A 20,292-nucleotide genomic window follows, 5' to 3' on the forward strand; every position below is an offset into this window, starting at 1 on the left:
AGTGCAATGATTTATTGCAGTAATAACAATGAGGCCATGAGGTCGTGAGAGCAGGATCGATCTGAGCCGGAATACCAAATCCCCCCCCCCCCCATCCCTCGATTGGAAATTCTTAACATTATCAATAACTTACTTATGTTATACATGGGGGTGCATGCATCCTTTTTTTTTTTTAAAATACCAGCTCAGAATTTTGCTATATTTTTCTTCACTAACTACTATGGATTCCTTTGATGCAAAGTCGTCAAATAGCCTAACCGGAAATTACGCATTCATGACCTGGTGACCGGAATATTTTGCTCTCCATTCATAAGTGTGTGTACTCGTCGAAGCATTGACTGTAATAATACATTCCGAGTAACCTGGTCAGGGATGACACGGGATCGACTAAAGGTTACAGTGTCCAGTCAGGGCGATGAAAAGGCGCAAAAAGAGTGAAATGGTTTTATTCAAGACAGCAAAATATTTTATTTATATGTTCGTGACCACTGTTTAGCCGTTTTGAAGTTCTCCTAGGGGAGACATGTTTCGTAAATATATAAGTTCCTTGTTAACTGCAGTGAAGCCACATTAAGTTCTAGACTCTTGGGATTAAACATTCAATGATCTGCACAAGTTTACAATGGCGAGAAAATATGGGTGGCGGTGGAAACTCCGAAATTTCGCCGGCCTTGTGTTTGGACTGTGCTTTGGAATATTGTTGTCTTCTTGGTGCCGTCACAGTCTACTCCCGTGCGGATCCCAGAAGGACCGCTGTTGTATTCACATTAATTATCATGTCAATATTGCAGTTGAACACTTGCACGTACCAGACCAGCTCCCTCAAAGGGCATTGCCAATCTCCGACACCAAGGAATTCCAGCTAAACAAGTACATAAAACCGGAGGAGAGAGGGTTTTTGTTGATAGGTGTCATAACAGCCAAAAAGTTTTTGGACACTCGTGCAGTGGCAGCCTTTGATACTTGGACAAGCACCTGTCAGGGCATTTGTAAGGTGCTATTTTTCTCTAGTGAAGGGTCCCTGTCACACCGCATACCCGTTATCAGCCTTGATGGTGTTGACGATTCCTACCCACCCCAGAGAAAATCGCTGCTGATGTTAAAGTACATGCATGACAATTATATTAATAACTTTGAGTGGTTCATGAGAGCAGATGATGATGTCTTCATTAAGGGTGATCGTCTGGAAAAGTTACTTCGTTCCATCAATAGTTCTGTACCCCAGTACATTGGACAGGCAGGGATTGGAAAGAAAGAGGAACTGGGAAAGCTTTATCTCAACAAGAATGAAAACTTTTGTATGGGAGGCCCAGGGGTGGTGTTTAGTCACATCACACTGAGAATGGTGGCCCCTCATGTCGGGGAGTGCTTGCAGAACCTCCTAACCACCCATGAAGATGTAGAGGTTGGACGATGTGTCCGGGACCATACAGGTCTGTCCTGTACATGGGCATTTGAGGTAAAAATATTGAATTCATTTATCTTCAGAAAGGCTCTTTTATTTAAATTTATTTTATTTTCAGGATTTTCTTCTGGAAAGACTTTTCATTTGAGCTATTATTCAACTTGTAGGAATATATATACATAGGTATCTCATTCATCTTAGAAATAAATGAGATATCCAGATTTATTTAATTTATAAGATGAGTGGTATATGCATGCATATCTTGGCAATTATAGTTAATTTCAGTACTGAGAACATCATGTTGATTCCTGACAGATTCAACATACTAAAATAACCACAGTATGCCATTGCTGCTCCATTATGCATGAAGGGAGTTTTTTAGTAATCTATTTTTTATATTTTAATTTGTCTTGTCAGCTTGTCAAAGCTATATAGCTTACACAAGAGATATTTACAGAGAGTTATGACTGTTCATTAACTGTCTGGTACATTTAATGATTTTGTAGTTGTACATGTTACATAGTAGTTTATAATTATAACAAATTAATTTCAAGTAAAATCAGATTCTGTGTAGTTCATGGTAGTAATTATGACAATTACTGTATTACAAACAATTCAAGAACGTGTTCAATATGACTATATTACAATGCCCCTCTATAGAGGTGTAACGATACATTGATCATATAATTGATCGCAAGGGCTCACGATACACGTATCGTATCGTCAGGTATTTACTATTATATCACGATACGGTACAAATTAATTTTTAATTATTGACTTACTTTAAAAATCTACATACGACCTAACAAATGTTAACTTTTAAAAATGGTGGAAAATGGGGTAGATTCAAATGTTGAGATTGTAAACTGTTGTTGAGATGTTTATTCTATAAATTCTAATACTGTGGAGGTAAAAAACATTAATATGTAGAGATTTTCAGTTTATTTGTATCGTGATACATGTAGTATCGCAATTGACCGTATCGTGATACGTATCATATCATGACTGAGGTGGCTGGCAATACTCAGGCCTACCCTTCTAGTGTAAATTCTCAAGAGATTTATTTAACATTGCTCCTAACTATATCAGCTTTCCCCAGGGTAGTGTATTCATTTTGAATTGATAATGAGTTATTTTGAAGAGTTTAAAGCCGGGAAGTTTTTTGTAAGAACAACACCTACTGTTTGGGTTCACCTTCCTAAAGTGACAATGGACCAAGCAAATACACATTTTTTATGAGCATTAATGTCTGGCATTGGGTAGTGTAACAGGGTATTATCCAGTAGCCAGTGTGCATGGAGTGATGGGTCTCTGACTCTGATGATCTGGGATAGATGATCCGTATTCCCTGGGGCAGTGGTACGAGGATTATCGACCAATGAATTCCTCATTGCCAGACACCTTTATGTTCAAAAAGTTAATGAACTTCCAGGGTTCATCTTAGTTCTCCAGCAGATTTAATGGGTTTTCCACCCCCTCACACTCCCAGTATAAACAATTATGGATTTACATTTAAGAGTAATTTTATTTCTATAGCTTAAAGGTGAAGTTCTGTTTCGACATTCACTATATAATGCATTTTGTACACACACAACACATACCTACATGTACAAAGTGTCTATATGGCTGGCACTTTTCCTAATTACATTAATTCCCAAACATTATATGTCAGCCTTTATTGACCTCCATGCTGCCAAGTTGTGAAATTTTATGGTTGTTTAGAACCTGTCTGATTACTGAAGCTGGCTAAAGTTTCCAGACTGCTTTCACATGTCTGCTTCAGTACCATAGCCAATTATACCCATCTGTTTGATGTCTAAATTTGGGAGAGAGTCTGTTACAAGATAATCTCACAATGGTGGATACCTAGATAGAATCTGGACCATTCCATGATAAATTATGCACATTGTATGCATTCACACCATGGCATGTATTAATGTAAAATGACTGTTGCTTGAGTGACATGTGAACAGTGTACTGTAACAGATGCTCAGCAACCTCTTGTACAATCCACTATGTATAAAAGACAGACATCTAGGTTTATAATGCATTACCAGTGAACCAATAGTTGACTAGTCTTTAATCAACTTTCGGCAAAGCAATTCACTTTGTAGCAACTTGATCTTCTGAACAGTGCACTATACTAATAGGGCAAACAGATTGAACAAGTTACATTTATGCTATGATATGAAGACAAATTCAGTTTTTAGACACTTCACCTTCTGAATAGTGCAATTATAGATGAAAGATCAAGATTGAAGGTACAAACTCTTTGGAAGCTAGAGTATTCCATTAGCAAAGAAACTGATGACTGTAAGGAGAGGTTAAGTATATAATGCTACAAAACCTTTTGAGGTATGATAGGTCAATAAATCATATATGTGATAAATGTATCATATTACAACTTCAAAGAAAGTGTGTAATATTTTCAATGCATCTCTCTTCTTATAGTATTAAATAAAGTATATGTTTTGTCTTTAATCTAAGCTGGATGCCTTTGAAGGTTTTATCAATTGATGTCAGTGAACTTATCTAGGAGTATATTTTCCCACAACTATCCCCGTTCATGAATTTAAATTTTCAGGTTTCTGATATGATTGCACAGGTCTTAACTGGTATTACTACCTATCCCATGCTAGTAAAGGCACAATGTGCACCAGCAGGTCATGCAGTTGCAGGTTTTGTTTACAAGTTTAGGGTGACAGTTTGATGAAGGAGGCAGTAGTAGAGTTGAATGGAAGTGGAGAAGGCCTTGGTGGTGTTGGAGAAGATTTGTAAATTACATAATCTTATCGATTTCTTGTGACTCATCAACCAAGAGATAACCTAAATTTCTTGCTTCTTAATTTTACCTGTTACAATATAAATCCCCCTGAACAGGAAACAAAGAACATTTAAGGAAATGGTTGAGACAGAAGAAAACATGTCACTCAGTGTTAGCTTTCACTAATTTTTGTAATTTCTGTAATCAGTGGTGTAGTGAAGTATATTTAATGCGGGAAGATGACAGTTTGTCAGTCTGTCAGACAAGAGAGACATGACGCATTTATTTGCTGACACTGCAATGTCGATCAAATGAAGATAGCCTTTGTTCTATATATATATATATAGATATATATATATTTATATAATAAATATGTAAGTATATAGTGTTACCTTTCTGAATCTTGCTGTGGGGATTCAGGTTTGAATAGGTCCTCAGTACCCCTTGCTTGTCATAATAGGTGACTAATTGGAGCGGTCCTTTGGATGATTTTCAGTTTACTTTATTCACTCACACCATATTATGGTACATGAGGTACAATATATACAATATTTACAAATAGAATATATTATATGCAAGGTGCACGTGAAAAAAGCAGGGAGTTGTTTTATATACATAAAATGAGTTAAGGAGGACAGAATTGGTCATATAGTTTAGATATAAAACTACACAATTTTATAAGTACATTAGGGTCTGAAGTTGACATTAACTCTGAAAATTTGAAAAAGTTAGGTTTGTGACAATATACTTTCTTCTAAGCTATGCCTTAAGCATCGAGCATAGGCCTAAATTTTGCAGCCCTTCACTAGCAATAAAGTCTTCATATGAGTGAAAAATTCTCAAGCGGGACATTAAACAATACACTACCAACCAACCTTTCTGAATCAGCAACTTTTTGAGACCAATTGAAACTGTCAGATGGAATGGCTTAATGACTATATTCATATGCTAGATTCACAAGTCATGGAGATCAGGAATGTTTGCAGGGGAATGGGTTTTTTTTTATAAGGGTCCCGATCAACCACAAATAAAGACAATATAAATTTGATTATCAAAGCTTAGTATAAAAGAATTCCTGACATCTTGCAGTGTGTTTAATAGTGATATCCTGCTGCTATATTGTTGGTAATGACTTTCCACACTTTTAGAGTGAGATTTTTTATTGCTGGAATGCTTGTATTCAAGATATGGGTCATTGGGTTGCCATTTTCTTTGATGAGAGGTGTTGATATGTTATATAGGTCAAATAATTTAGATGTAACGGAATTTGTAGGTTAGATTACTAAATTTCTCTGCAGTCCTAAAGTAAGAAACTGGGAGTTGCAGAAAAAAAATGAGAGAATTATTTTTCATCCAACTTTTGTGATTTATGGAATATAAAATGATACGTAGTAAGGACTAATGCAGTCATGGACACATTTTAACAGAGGGAACAATGCAGTCGATAAAACAACTGTTTTGACTGGTTCTCTCCAATGAGCAGACTTGTAACCTGACTTGACCTATGAGGGCATTTTTGGAGGGGGATCAGATGATGGCAACAGCTGCCTAATTGCTCCCAGTTAATCTGTAACACACTCTATTGCTACAGTGAGACATTGACCCTTGGAGGCTTTTGATCTCTATAAGAAAAACTCTGTCAGAAAGCATCTGTTGGCTGTGTAACTCACACAATGGCTATTTGGGGAGTAGGAGACATGTTTTAATTCTGACTTCACTACCTATTTTGGGATGCTATTGGGACTACTTTTAGAGTTGCTGAGTAATTTTTGACATTGATATGACTGTCACTCAGAGGTATTGAACGTATGAAGTGCACTACACACAGGCACACTTGTGGAACTGATTGGGATAATTTTTGTAGGTCCATTGACTCTGTTGAGAGTTCATGTTCCTAAACACTTACAGCATGCTATCTTGATACCTAGTAAATCCACAACACCTGGACCTAAGGCAACAAAAGACCCATTTTGGAGGGAGGAGGTTGTGTAATGTACCTGTGTTTGGTCATTATGAGTTTAAGAGGATTGGAGAACATTACTGCATTGTTGTCCAACCAGTCTCTGGGGTTTGGTTAATCCTGATAATGACTGGTCCTGTTTCTGTCATCTGGTAAAGACTGGGTTTATCATTAGTTCATTATATTAACCTGAACAGCCCAGCTTTGTCTGTTAACGCTCATGCACACAGATAGGCAACTACAGGATTGTTTTGGCATTTGTTCATGTCTGATTACAATAAGCAGATGCCTCACATTGGGTAAATGTTGAAAGAAACTGAAAAAAAAACCCAACCCAGTAGTACATGTACTTTAAACATGCATGGGTTATTTATTCGTACTCGTATTAAGGTAGTGACTGGTAGAACTTCAACTCTGTAGTACTGTCATCCTAGTTCATTATTATAAGCACTTAACACGGAGTACTAGCTCTTACGTTATGCCTTTCTGAAAAATCGTGAACTTGTATCCATTACAAATACACAACAATGTGTGGTAGTTTTAGTTTTCTCTCATCGGTTTTGAGTGCATTTATATTATATTACAATCAACCAAATTATAAATTGTCATAATTTTTAAAACCTCAACCAATTGAAAGAATTCTTTGTATATTATAGTTTCCTTGTGGGTCTCATATTTTGATTAAGGGTTATAAAGTGTGGGTTTTTTTATTTCCCATTGTTATGATTAATTTCTATGGGTAAATATCAGTATACATTATTGTGAAAATATTTCATAAAATGCTGTAATCATTTTTTTTTTTACTAAAGGAGATATTCAACATGTGGTAAATATTCACTGTACCATGACATTTGATCGTATTGCATTGCAATTTACAGACATAGTTAATGGCTGTAAGGTGTACATGTAAGTGCATTCAATCACATGAATATACGTGCTTTAAATGCTGGGTATTATATCTGATTCATCATAATTGTATTCGTTTGAGAAGAATCTCAAGTTCATGGAAAAGGCCATGTGCATGTCATATGTGCATTCTTATTACTGTAAGGCATCCAACAATTTAATTTGAAATATGAATGATCCAATACACAAGTGACTGTAGTCAACTATCCAATAATGACAATGAATGTGCAGGTATACTTAACTATCCAATAATGACAATGAATGTGCAGGTATACTTAACTATCCAATAATGACAATGAATGTATATAAGTACTCAATTATCCAATTATGACATTGAATGTGCAGGTACTCAACTATCCAATAATGACAATGATCGTACAGCAAATCAACTATCCAATATTGACAATGAGTGTATAAGTACTCAACTATTCAATAATGGTAATGAAATATATAAGTACTCAACTATCCAAAATTGACATTGAATATACAGGTAATCAACTATCTAATAATGACAATTAATGTACAGCAAATCAACTATCCAATAATAACAATAAACATACAGCTACTCAACTATCCAATAATGACAATGAATGTACAGGTACTTAACTATCCAACAGGGCTTGAAGCTAACTTTTTATGTCACCAGTCCAGCCAGACTGATGGGGTATAATTTCAACCAGTCCCTAGAACAATATCCCAGTCCAACAGAGTTTTCCAGAAATAATTAAACATATTTCATTAATGTTATTAAAATGAAATTTAACTCAATATTCCTCAGACAATATTGTAACACTTAAATGTGGGATTTATATTTACGAATCATATTCATCTGATGTCTACAGATCGAAGGATGCCAAATGTGTGTATAAAATTTCATAAGTATATTTTCCAAAATGATACTTTAGAAAATTAAACAGTCCCATCGGACTGACTAAAACAAATGTCAGTCAGTCCATCAGACTGACGGACATATGTTAATTTCGAGCCCTGTCCAATAATGACAATGAATATACAGGTACTTAACTATCCAATATTGACAATGAATGTACAGCTAATCAACTATCCAATATTGACAATGAATTTACAGCTAATCAACTATCCAATAATGGCATTGAATGTACAGCTAATCAACTATCCAATAATGACAAGGAATATACAGGTACTCAACTATCCAACAATGACATTGAATCTACAGCTAGTCAACTATCCAATATTGACAATGAGTGTTTCTAGGTACTCAACTATCCAATATTGACAATGAGTGTATAAGTACTCAACTATCCAATATTGACAGTGAGTGTATAAGTACTCAACTATCCAATATTGACAGTGAGTGTATAAGTACTCAACTATCCAATATTGACAATGAGTGTTTATTGGTACTCAACTATCCAATATTGACAATGAGTGTATAAGTACTCAACTATCCAATATTGACAATGAGTGTATAAGTACTCAACTATCCAATATTGACAATTAGTGTATAAGTACTCAACTATCCAATAATGACAAGGAATATACAGGTACTCAACTATCCAACAATGACAATGAATCTACAGCTAGTCAACTATCCAATATTGACAATGAGTGTTTCTAGGTACTCAACTATCCAATATTGACAATGAGTGTATAAGTACTCAACTATCCAATATTGACAGTGAGTGTATAAGTACTCAACTATCCAATATTGACAATGAGTGTATAAGTACTCAACTATCCAATATTGACAGTGAGTGTATAAGTACTCAACTATCCAATATTGACAATGAGTGTTTATTGGTACTCAACTATCCAATATTGACAATGAGTGTATAAGTACTCAACTATCCAATATTGACAATTAGTGTATAAGTACTCAACTATCCAATAATGACAATGAATGTATAAGTACTCAACTATCCAATAATGACAATGAATGTATAAGTACTCAACTATCCAATAATTACAATGAGTGTAGAAGTACTCAACTATCCAATAATTACAATGAGTGTATAAGTACTCAACTATCTAATGATGACAATGAATATACAGCTTCTTAATTATTCAATAAATTAACACGTACGAGTAATGGATGCACAAGTTAGCACGAAGGTTCATGAACATTTTCCTTCAGTGTTGACAGACAATTTAAAAGAATCTTGAATTTAGATGATTTTACAACAATGTTATGAAAACAGCTAGTGTAATGTCGGACTCAACAGACTCTCCTTATCAAGTCTCCAGAATGCAGACCACAACATGCATTGCACTTGGTTTATATGATGAAAATTACAAACAATTTAATTCATACACATACCAATGATACAATATTATTATATGTAGTTTTAACAAATATGCTCTTCTTCAAAGTTCAAGAGCTTAAGTGTACTAAATGTAGAGAGTACATAAGGCTTATACTACACCATCTTTGAGTGGGCCCTTAGGGGCTCCTGAAAATCCTGTGGTGATAAGGTCATTGGGGCATGTTGTGTGTTGGCTTGCTGATAATGATCAGTATAATTAAAAGATTCCATCTGAATTAACATGCAATTATATTTCACATCAATAAGAAAATGATCATTTAAACTTGAAAATGATGGATATGCTTTACGTATAATTCCAGTGTATACAGTTGATGGATATGCTTTACGTATAATTCCAGTGTATACAGTTGATGGATATGCTTTACGTATAATTCCAGTGTATACAGTTCTTTTCATATACGTGTAGTTCCTGGTATCTTCTGTTTACACTTTTTTTTCAGTTATAAGCTTATGCTAGTTCAATTGTAATGTATCTTTCAATAAAAACATTTGACCTTTTAACATTACATGAAAATATCTATTGAAAGAAACAGTTATAGAATATAGAAATATGGCATTAGATTACTCAGATAATTATTCCTTAAATGATAATTTTATAGCCAGTAATCTTCTATATAATGCTTGTAGGGGTGTTAGGGATTGAAATGACTTACAATGTAAAGGAACTGCTTTTATCTGCAGCTCCAATCAGTTTAATGTTTAATCTGTCTGAACATTTTGACCTGATACATTGATTATAACAAAATATTTAAGAAAAACATTCAAAAAATGTTGAAAGTTTATGTGATGTTGATAATTTTTTTTCCAGATGCAGCGCTTGTTCTTCCAGAACTACAAAGAGGAGAAAGGTTCTTTCAGAACAACCCTAAAAGACAAAGCAGTGAAGAAAGCTGTCACATTGCATTCCGTCAAAGAACCAAAGCAGCAGTACAAAATCCACAACTACCTCAAGTCTGTTCACATACAAGATCTCCAACACAAAGAGCTTCTACTGGAGCGAGAGATTGCCAGCATAGACCGCATGCTCGGGGCTCAAACTGCCACAGGCAAGCAAGGCTTGCCTCCAAATCTCAACAAATTCATTCCCAAATCTGCATCAGACATATTATCATGGGACTATATATCAAAAGCCATTGTATCCCATAAAAACCTCAATCCACGCCAGGGATTGAACTTTCCTCTCAAAGTTGCTTTGGATGACATCATAGGTCAGGTGATTCAAATTGTGAATAGAAATGCTCGGCAGAAGGGAAGGACGATAGATTACAAGGATCTGTGGTATGGGTACCGCAGGGTGAACCCTCTCCATGGGGCAGATTATGTATTAGATATACTTCTGAACTATAAAAAACACACAGGTAACAAAGTCAATGTGGCCGTCAGACGACACGCTTATTTACAGCAGACTTTTGGCAAGATCAACTTCATTGAAGATCCCTTCTCATCAAATACACACCCATCTACATATGAATTAGAATCTCCCTTTATGTTTAAACAGTTTGGAGCAGGAAATCAGTCTAGTCTTTCATATATTTCCAACAAAGTCGAAGAAATCATACACTTTATTCTCCCTCTGATGGGGAGGTTGAACATTTTCAGACGCTTCATGGCAAACTATGAAGATGTCTGTCTAAAAACCGGTGCCAAAACACAGCTTCATATCATTCTATTCAATGATACTGATGCTGACATTCTCATCAATCTGATTGGTGGATATCAAATGAAATATGGGGGTGACAACATTGAGGTGATATTTGCGGAGGGTGCTTTTGCCCGTGCGAAAGCCTTGGACCTCGGGGCAGTTCAGTGTAATCAAAATGATTTACTATTTTTCATAGATGTAGATATCACATTTACTTCCAGTATATTACACAGAATACGCATGAACACAAAGCAGGGGTCACAGGTGTATTATCCTATTGTATTTAGTCAATTTGATCCCTCGGTTCTGTGCAGTTTTTACAAGATAAAGCCGTGCCACATGGACAACTTTAACCTCTCGGCTGACACCGGCTATTGGAGGAATTTCGGTTTTGGGATAGCAAGCATGTATAAAAGTGATTTAGAGCAAGTTGGAGGATTTGACACCAGCATACAGGGCTGGGGGAAAGAGGACGTGGACCTCTACACAAAGTTTAGTGAGAGCGAGATCCAGATATTTCGTGGTGTGGATCCAGATTTGATCCACCTATACCATTCTGTTCACTGTGATTCTGCATTGAATGATGCACAAATGACTATGTGTGTAGGTTCTAAATCTGCAAGTTATGCTTCAATGCACATCTTGGCCGAAATCATTCAGCGGACACCTGGAATTTTAAACAGGGACCCTGGATCATGATGCATGACATTGTGTGTGTGTCTTTGTGTGTTAATCTTGCTTAGAGCCATTTGTCTAATGTCTGCATGATGACCTGATACATGTACTGGTGTTGATTTTGCAATGTAGCAATGTTTTGAATTGTCAATTGCAAATGCTGCCCTGGGAATACAAGGAGATTGTTGTTATCCTCCTGAGAATAATGTTTTACTGATTAGGGGATTATATATATGGAACGGAGTTTTTTTTTAAGGTTAATAGATTTTAAGCCCATTAATGTAACTATGTACAAAGTACATAACCCAGAGCCGAGAGAGATTGGTGTTTGTACTAGATAAGGTTGATTGGAATATGTTTATACCATGTCAGAGTTCTAAATGTGTGTTGTAATCATTAATTGCATTTAATAGTTAGCTAGTCAATGTGACCTCATCATATCTGTGAATATCAGTCAATTTATTTATGAAGTTTGGAATTGTATGTTTCATGTCAGATACCTATGTTCTCATTTAAATTGTTTGTCAAGTGATATGCATGTTTGAATGTTAATTGATTAGAACAAAGCTTGCATCATTTGAGGAGAGAAAGATAATTAATCGGAGTCGATGTTGAAGAGTAATTTATATTTGTTGTGTTTCTCATCATGACTTTATTTTCAAAAATTTAGTTTTCCATCTCTCTGTTGGATGAAGGAAGGGGGAGCACTTAAAATGTCCTTGTTATCATGACTATTTCAATCTTCTATTGGAAACTTTTTAAAAAAGAAAATAATAAAAAATATATAAGGAGCCTGATTGGAAAGGGGGGGGAGGGGGTACTATTCCATAATCTGAGAGTTAATCCCCCCTCTATGTATATAACACATTGACCCACAATTACAGCGAGTTAAAAATCTTATCCCAGTATCACCAGAAATCTTCAGGCTTTTAGAGAGCTCTGTAAAAATCTTATCCCAGTATCACCAGAAATCTTCAGGCTTTTAGAGAGCTCTGTTTGGGAATTATCAAGTCAGTAACACCACACATACACATTAGTAATTATTGAAAAAATCCTCAAAATAGCACGTGAAACTTTTAAATCTCTTAAAGCTTCAAAACCACATCAACATCTCCATGAAAATTATTCAGAGCTCTGTATATTTTCACATCTCTGTATAAATTCACATCATTAAGACAGAGGTTGTGTTTTTCTTGCCAATTTGATGCTTGATTGCATTTCATCTGAAGAAATGTGTGCTTTATTGGAACACCCCTCTATCTAAATCTGAATTAATTGATATTGGGGAGGGGGGGGGGGGGGAGACTCATTTGAAGTTTGTTTTTGTGTAAAATACTTAACAGGTTTATACCTTACATTTTCAGTTTATTCAGAGCATCTAGTGTTGCACGTTGCTGATATGGTGAAATGGTCAAACTTAACTTTGTGTACTTGTATTGTCAAAGTGCTTTATAAGGACAGCTGAAAGTGGTCTCGTTAAAACTGTCCATTATGATGAGGTGACCGGAAAAATCCCACTCCACACAACAATTTAAAGCCAATGTAAACTCTATCATGAACTACCACACCTAAGGCACTTCTAAGTCAATGATAAAATCTCTGTTTACTGTTCAATTCCTGTTAACATTAGAGATGCCTTATTTCATTGTTTGTAGTTGATATTAAAATCTATGCACTGTTATATTTTTATGAACTTGAATTGTTATAAACACAGCATATATAATAGTAAACAAATATTTTTGTATTTCATTAGTGGGGCCAGATTTTGAAAGAGATTACGATGAATTCTTTAGTCTGTGTTTTCTGTCTCAGATTTACATGAACACATTTCTATTTTTTTTTTTATACCTTTTGGTATATAAAGAATTCCTTGAATGTACATATTATTTAACATGTATATCATAAACAAATCTAACATTGTTTACACACAATGGCCAGAATTCACCAAAATATTGCCTTGACAACTTTATCATAACATATTTTCAAGGTTTATGATGAACTGCATGGTTCTGTTTGAATATATAACATGGTTACTAATATGAAATTCTTCATTGATTTTTTTATTTCTCAAATTATGAAAAAATTTTAAAAAGATGTCCGACTGTATTTTTGCACTGACCATATTTTTGTAGCCAGGTCTGTAGGTCAAATGTTTCACAGTTGAAAAGTTCAATTTGCTCGGTCCCTTTTGATGTACAGTCCATTAGAGTATTGAGACACTGCCATGGCTAGGTAGTCAATTAAAGTAGGGTAAATCTGCCAAATTTACCTTTCTAAAACACAATCATGACTTCCATATGCTGTAAATCTACTTTTCTTATGCTGTCATCAGTTTTGCATTTATTTGCCACACATGTTCCCCGTTCCTTTGTAATTATTGTTTGATGCTGTCTGTTTTTATACCCACCCTCTTGTAATGATTGTATTTTACATCACCCTCTCAGTTGTGTAGTTTTCCCTGTCTAGGGTGAACATGTTAGTATTACAAAGTCCTGCATGTGATAGTCTGAAATCCACCTCTTTTAACATGACTACATTTTATCATTGTTTACATTTTAATACAAATATTTTATCACACATTTCACGTTTTGATATGACATAGTGTTTTGTGATGCATGTGCTTCCACTCGTCAGGATTTTGGGAATATGGTGATTCTTCTGTGCATGGTTTGGAGTTTGCTGCAGGTCCTTAGATTGTATTATAGAATCAAGTTTTCATCAGATGTGAAGGAAAATGTCCATGTCAAAATTAATGTGTTCATCATTAATCACAGCAAAAACACTGCTTTTCCAAAAGATGTTGCAATAAAGCTGTTACTATATTTTTGAAATATCTTGTGGCGTTTTTCTTTTTTACAATGATATGGAGTCGCCAAGCAGTAAACTGTACAAAGTAAGTCCTGGTGGAGCAATCTTTCTCATTTGGTGGGAAGTGAAATGTCGTACTCTAAATGGAGTGTACTATTAGTTACACAGTCAGTTTGGGACATAATACGGAGTCATCCAGGGTGTGAAATGGAAATCCGTAATGGGCGAAGCCGAGTCCAAATATGGATTTCCATTTCACACCCTGGATGACTCCATATTTTGTTCCACTGATTGTAACGAATTTATCCCACAGAAGACCTTTAGAAAATTTGTCAAGATTTCAGTAACATATTTGATAAATATTATTCATTTATTAAATTGAATTTCATATACATGTATCACATTGAAAATCAAAACATCACAGTTTAAAATATGAACAATAACATTAAATAAACAAATCATGTATGTTGAAACCGAATGCAGACATGCATTGAAAGCTACGGTAGCTGTCGGACCAATATTCCATTGCACGGAGATGGGGGTATTAAAATTTCGGGACATCATACGATTTGTAAGTGACATCAGTTACCAAACTCTCTGAAGGGAGACAGTATATTGAAAAGTTTGGGGTGTCATGTGATTTTTTAGTGACGTCACAATTGTCAAACTAATACATTGTACACCCTCCGACATAATATAAAAAAAAAAATTTCAGGGCATCATGTGATTAGCTTTTATCCAATCAATCATCTTCAAATTTGTCTGAAGCGGGATAGAGTTGTATACCCAGGCAGTGCAGAGGTGGTACATGTATACACAAGAGAATTCCTCTGGCACTGGAATGAATGCTGATGAAGACTAAATTAATAGCATGACATGTAATTAGATATAGGGAGTAAACATATTCTTTCAACATAAACCATGAGGGAAATTAGGATTTTGGTTTATGATAATTAACTGTACAGTGAGACCTGAGTATCAGACGTACCTAATACCAGAAAAAATATCTCGGGATTCCACACCAGTCAGCGCTCTAAGTAATTAATTCACAATAGAAAACATAAATTTGGTGCAATTTGTGTACAGTTTACACTGCACTTTGGATTGTACAACATTCTGAGTACCATGGAGTACCGTAGATAAATTTTACTGTGTACTTGGTAACCAACACTGGAAAAATTGAACTCTTTATTTAAGGTGCCCGACTCTTATTTAAAGTACCCGACTCTTATTTAAGGTACCCGACTCTTATTTAAGGTACCCGACTCTTAAAGTACCCGACTTTTATTTAAGGTATATCTGACTCTTAAGGTACCCAACTCTTAAAGTACCCGACTTTTATTTAAGGTATATCTGACTCTTAAGGTACCCGACTCTTAAAGTACCCGACTTTTATTTAAGGTATCTGACCCATAAATACATTTATTTTCACAAAAAACCAATATCAGCACTAAATCTTTGTTGAAACAATATGTCCGAGTTTCAGTGAAATAAGGATGGTGGAGAAAGTAGATGATGCCTAGTTCTATTCATAGTAAATTTAAAAAAAAATTATCTGAGCAATCTCCCCGTGTAGAAATTTAAAAAAAAAAAAATATTTTCATAATTTATTTAGTGACCTTTACTTTTCTTTGCATATTTTGAAAGGATGTGGTATTACAAATCCCTTTCACCATGAGCTTTCTTGGAAATTATATTCTAATGGACTTTATATGTCAGAAATGTGTTGTTCTCATAGGAATTATTAAATCTCTATAACAGATGTTTCTTATATATCTTTTCAATTCTGAAATTTTGTTTGGTGAATCACTGTGTAAGTTAAATATCTTTCATTTGATGTAAAGTTTTGCAGTACATAACAATTCTTGCATAAGAAAATTGGGCATTTTGTGGATCCGATACCTTAAACTGAAAACAGCTACAAGAGCAGCAAGAAATGTCTTTAATACACCCTATTGGTGGTTCCACCCTGGGGCCTGGATTTGAACAAACTTTATTCAACACAATATGGAGATGCCTGCATAATAATTAGTTGAATTGCAGTCTTGCAATTCTTGACAAGATTTTTTCAAAGGAAAGTTCCTATGTAAAACTTCACCCCCCCCCCCCCCCCCTGTTTTCCCACCCTGGTAAACCTGTTTACTGACTACTGACCCAATATACAATCACTTCACAGCTACTGGTGTGTGTGCAGGGTACCATCAGGTTCCTTGTACACTTGGCTGTGCTACCTTACAGTTACGCAACACAGCTATATCCCCCCATGCCATTCACAGTTTGTTTACGCAGATGTTAAGATTGACTGACAAGTAAATACTTAAGTAAACAAGATACTCTGTTTATATATATGCTAATGGGTATATTTTGTTTGGAATGGAAACAACAGATAATATACACATTAGCAAGTTGTGAATTATTCACAAAATCAACAGTCAATAAAGAATTCTATGATCCTGAACCAATGTGTTAAATCCATCAAACTCCTTGTAGTCCATTAACTTTACATTCAATAAATACAAACATGCATGTACATGTAGCTTACAAAAAATCAATATATGCACCCAGGAGTGCATAAGCCAAGTTGCATGGGATACATTGTAAAGTCAGGAATGATGTGGCATATTTATAATTGTGAAGAACTAATTTCAGTTTTAAACTTTTCGAGTTACTGTCCAGAAACCATATTTGTCTGAAGTTTTCAATCTATTTTCGGTCCCTGTGACCTTGACCCTTTTTCTCCAAAATCGATAGGGGCTTTGCTTTGCTGGAATCCAACAATATATCCAAGTTTCATTTGATTCAAATTAAAAATTTTCGAGTTATCCTCTGGAATCCCAAATTTTTTGGAAATTTTAAATCTATTTTCGGTCACTGTGACCTTGACCTTTGACCTATTTTCTCCCAAATCAATAGGGGGTCTTCCTTACCTGGTACCCAATAATATCTTTAAGTATCATTTGATTCGGATTTAAACTTTCTGAGTTATCATCCGGAAACCAAATATTTCTGAAATTTTCATTCTATATCCGGTCACTGTGACCTTGACCTTTGTTCTCCAAAATCAATAGGGGTCTTCCTTACCGGGTACCCAACAATAAATCAAAGTTTCATTCGATTCGAATTTAAACTTTCTGAGTTATCATCTGGAAACCAAATTTTTCATTCTATATTCGGTCACTGTGACCTTGACCTTTGACCTATTTTCTCCAAAATCAATAGGGGTCTTCCTTACCTAGTATCCAACAATATATCAAAGTTTCATTTGATTCGAATTTAAACTTTCTGATTTATCATCTGGAAACCAAATTTTTCATTCTATTTTCAGTCACTGTGACCTGACCTTTGACCATTTTTCTCCAAATTCAATAGAGGTCTTCCTTACCTGGTAGTCAACAATATATCAAAGTTTCATTTGATTAGATTGTAAACTTTTCGAGTTATCATCCGGAAACCAATTGTTGACCCCCCCCCCCCACATCACCAAACCAATAGCCGAGTTCAACTTCGCTAAAAATATCAAGATCCCCCCCCCCCCCCAATCCCATATATCAAAGATTACAGACTCCAAGTGTCAAGCTGGACTGTTTTTATTAACTCTATTTAATGATTTCATGAAAAAAAAATTTGAATGAGATCACTGCGACCTATTTATAAGTCACATCACACCTTTCCCTTACGACGCATCAACTGACAATTAGGTTCGATAATTCTAGTGTCCAGGTTATCATCAGGATCACAGGCACTTGTTTCTATAACGTGAAGATGTTTGTGTAAAGTCTTAGTATACAGACCTCATAACACTATTTACAGAAACAAGTGAGCAGGACATGGAACACCAAACAGACACATCTAAACCACATCATGACGCAGTCCATCAGGCATGTAACAACCTTAAATCTAAACCACATCATGACGCAGTCCATCAGGCATGTAACAACCTTAAATCTAAACCACATCATGACGCAGTCCATCAGGTATGTAACAACCTTAAATCTAAACCACATCATGACGCAGTCCATCAGGCATGTAACAACCTTAAATCTAAACCACTTCATGACGCAGTCCATCAGGCATGTAACAACCTTAAATCTAAACCACAGCATGACACAGTCCATCAGGCATGTAACAACCTTAAATCTAAACCACATCATGACGCAGTCCATCAGGTATGTAACAACCTTAAATCTAAACCACATCATGACGCAGTCCATCAGGCATGTAACAACCTTAAATCTAAACCACATCATGACGCAGTCCATCAGGCATGTAACAACCTTAAATCTAAACCACAGCATGATCCAGTCCATCAGGCATGTAACAACCTTAAATCTAAACCACATCATGACGCAGTCCATCAGGCATGTAACAACCTTAAATCTAAACCACATCATGACGCAGTCCATCAGGTATGTAACAACCTTAAATCTAAACCACATCATGACGCAGTCCATCAGGCATGTAACAACCTTAAATCTAAACCACAGCATGACACAGTCCATCAGGCATGTAACAACCTTACACATCTAAACCACATCATGACGCAGTCCATCAGGCATGTAACAACCTTAAATCTAAACCACAGCATGACACAGTCCATCAGGCATGTAACAACCTTAAATCTAAACCACAGCATGACGCAGTCCATCAGGCATGTAACAACCTTACACATCTAAACCACAGCATGACACAGTCCATCAGGCATGTAACAACCTTACACATCTAAACCACATCATGACGCAGTCCATCAGGCATGTAACAACCTTAAATCTAAACCACATCATGACACAGTCCATCAGGCATGTAACAACCTTAAATCTAAACCACATCATGACGCAGTCCATCAGGTATGTAACAACCTTAAATCTAAACCACATCATGACGCAGTCCATCAGGCATGTAACAACCTTAAATCTAAACCACTTCATGACGCAGTCCATCAGGCATGTAACAACCTTAAATCTAAACCACAGCATGACACAGTCCATCAGGCATGTAACAACCTTAAATCTAAACCACATCATGACGCAGTCCATCAGGTATGTAACAACCTTAAATCTAAACCACATCATGACGCAGTCCATCAGGCATGTAACAACCTTAAATCTAAACCACATCATGACGCAGTCCATCAGGCATGTAACAACCTTAAATCTAAACCACAGCATGACCCAGTCCATCAGGCATGTAACAACCTTAAATCTAAACCACATCATGACGCAGTCCATCAGGCATGTAACAACCTTAAATCTAAACCACATCATGACGCAGTCCATCAGGTATGTAACAACCTTAAATCTAAACCACATCATGACGCAGTCCATCAGGCATGTAACAACCTTAAATCTAAACCACAGCATGACACAGTCCATCAGGCATGTAACAACCTTACACATCTAAACCACATCATGACGCAGTCCATCAGGCATGTAACAACCTTAAATCTAAACCACAGCATGACACAGTCCATCAGGCATGTAACAACCTTAAATCTAAACCACAGCATGACGCAGTCCATCAGGCATGTAACAACCTTACACATCTAAACCACAGCATGACACAGTCCATCAGGCATGTAACAACCTTACACATCTAAACCACATCATGACGCAGTCCATCAGGCATGTAACAACCTTAAATCTAAACCACATCATGACACAGTCCATCAGGCATGTAACAACCTTAAATCTAAACCACATCATGACGCAGTCCATCAGGCATGTAACAACCTTAAATCTAAGATACTTGTAAATCTATCTCACAAATCATCAACTGTCTCAGAACTTGTAGGATTATGAGAGATTTACACATCACAGTTCAAAACATTTGGTA

General features: G+C 35.8%; 2 protein-coding genes across 2 annotated transcripts; both read left to right on the forward strand.

The window, feature by feature from the left end:
- Positions 1-271: 271 nt before the first annotated feature.
- LOC125650524 (chondroitin sulfate synthase 1-like) lies at positions 272-14,486 on the forward strand. Its single transcript, XM_048878897.2, has 2 exons — positions 272-1,459; positions 10,147-14,486. The coding sequence occupies exons 1-2, from the start codon at positions 623-625 to the stop codon at positions 11,677-11,679; spliced, it is 2,370 nt and encodes a 789-aa protein (XP_048734854.1). The 5' UTR covers positions 272-622; the 3' UTR covers positions 11,680-14,486.
- A 3,804-nt stretch (positions 14,487-18,290) lies between these two features.
- LOC130055041 (histidine-rich glycoprotein-like) lies at positions 18,291-20,006 on the forward strand. The gene is made up of 2 exons (XM_056166210.1): positions 18,291-18,969; positions 19,204-20,006. The coding sequence occupies exons 1-2, from the start codon at positions 18,291-18,293 to the stop codon at positions 20,004-20,006; spliced, it is 1,482 nt and encodes a 493-aa protein (XP_056022185.1).
- The last annotated feature ends 286 nt before the right edge of the window (positions 20,007-20,292 follow it).

Source organism: Ostrea edulis, chromosome 5, assembly GCF_947568905.1.
Source record: "Ostrea edulis chromosome 5, xbOstEdul1.1, whole genome shotgun sequence".
In the NCBI taxonomy this organism is placed as follows: domain Eukaryota; kingdom Metazoa; phylum Mollusca; class Bivalvia; order Ostreida; family Ostreidae; genus Ostrea; species Ostrea edulis.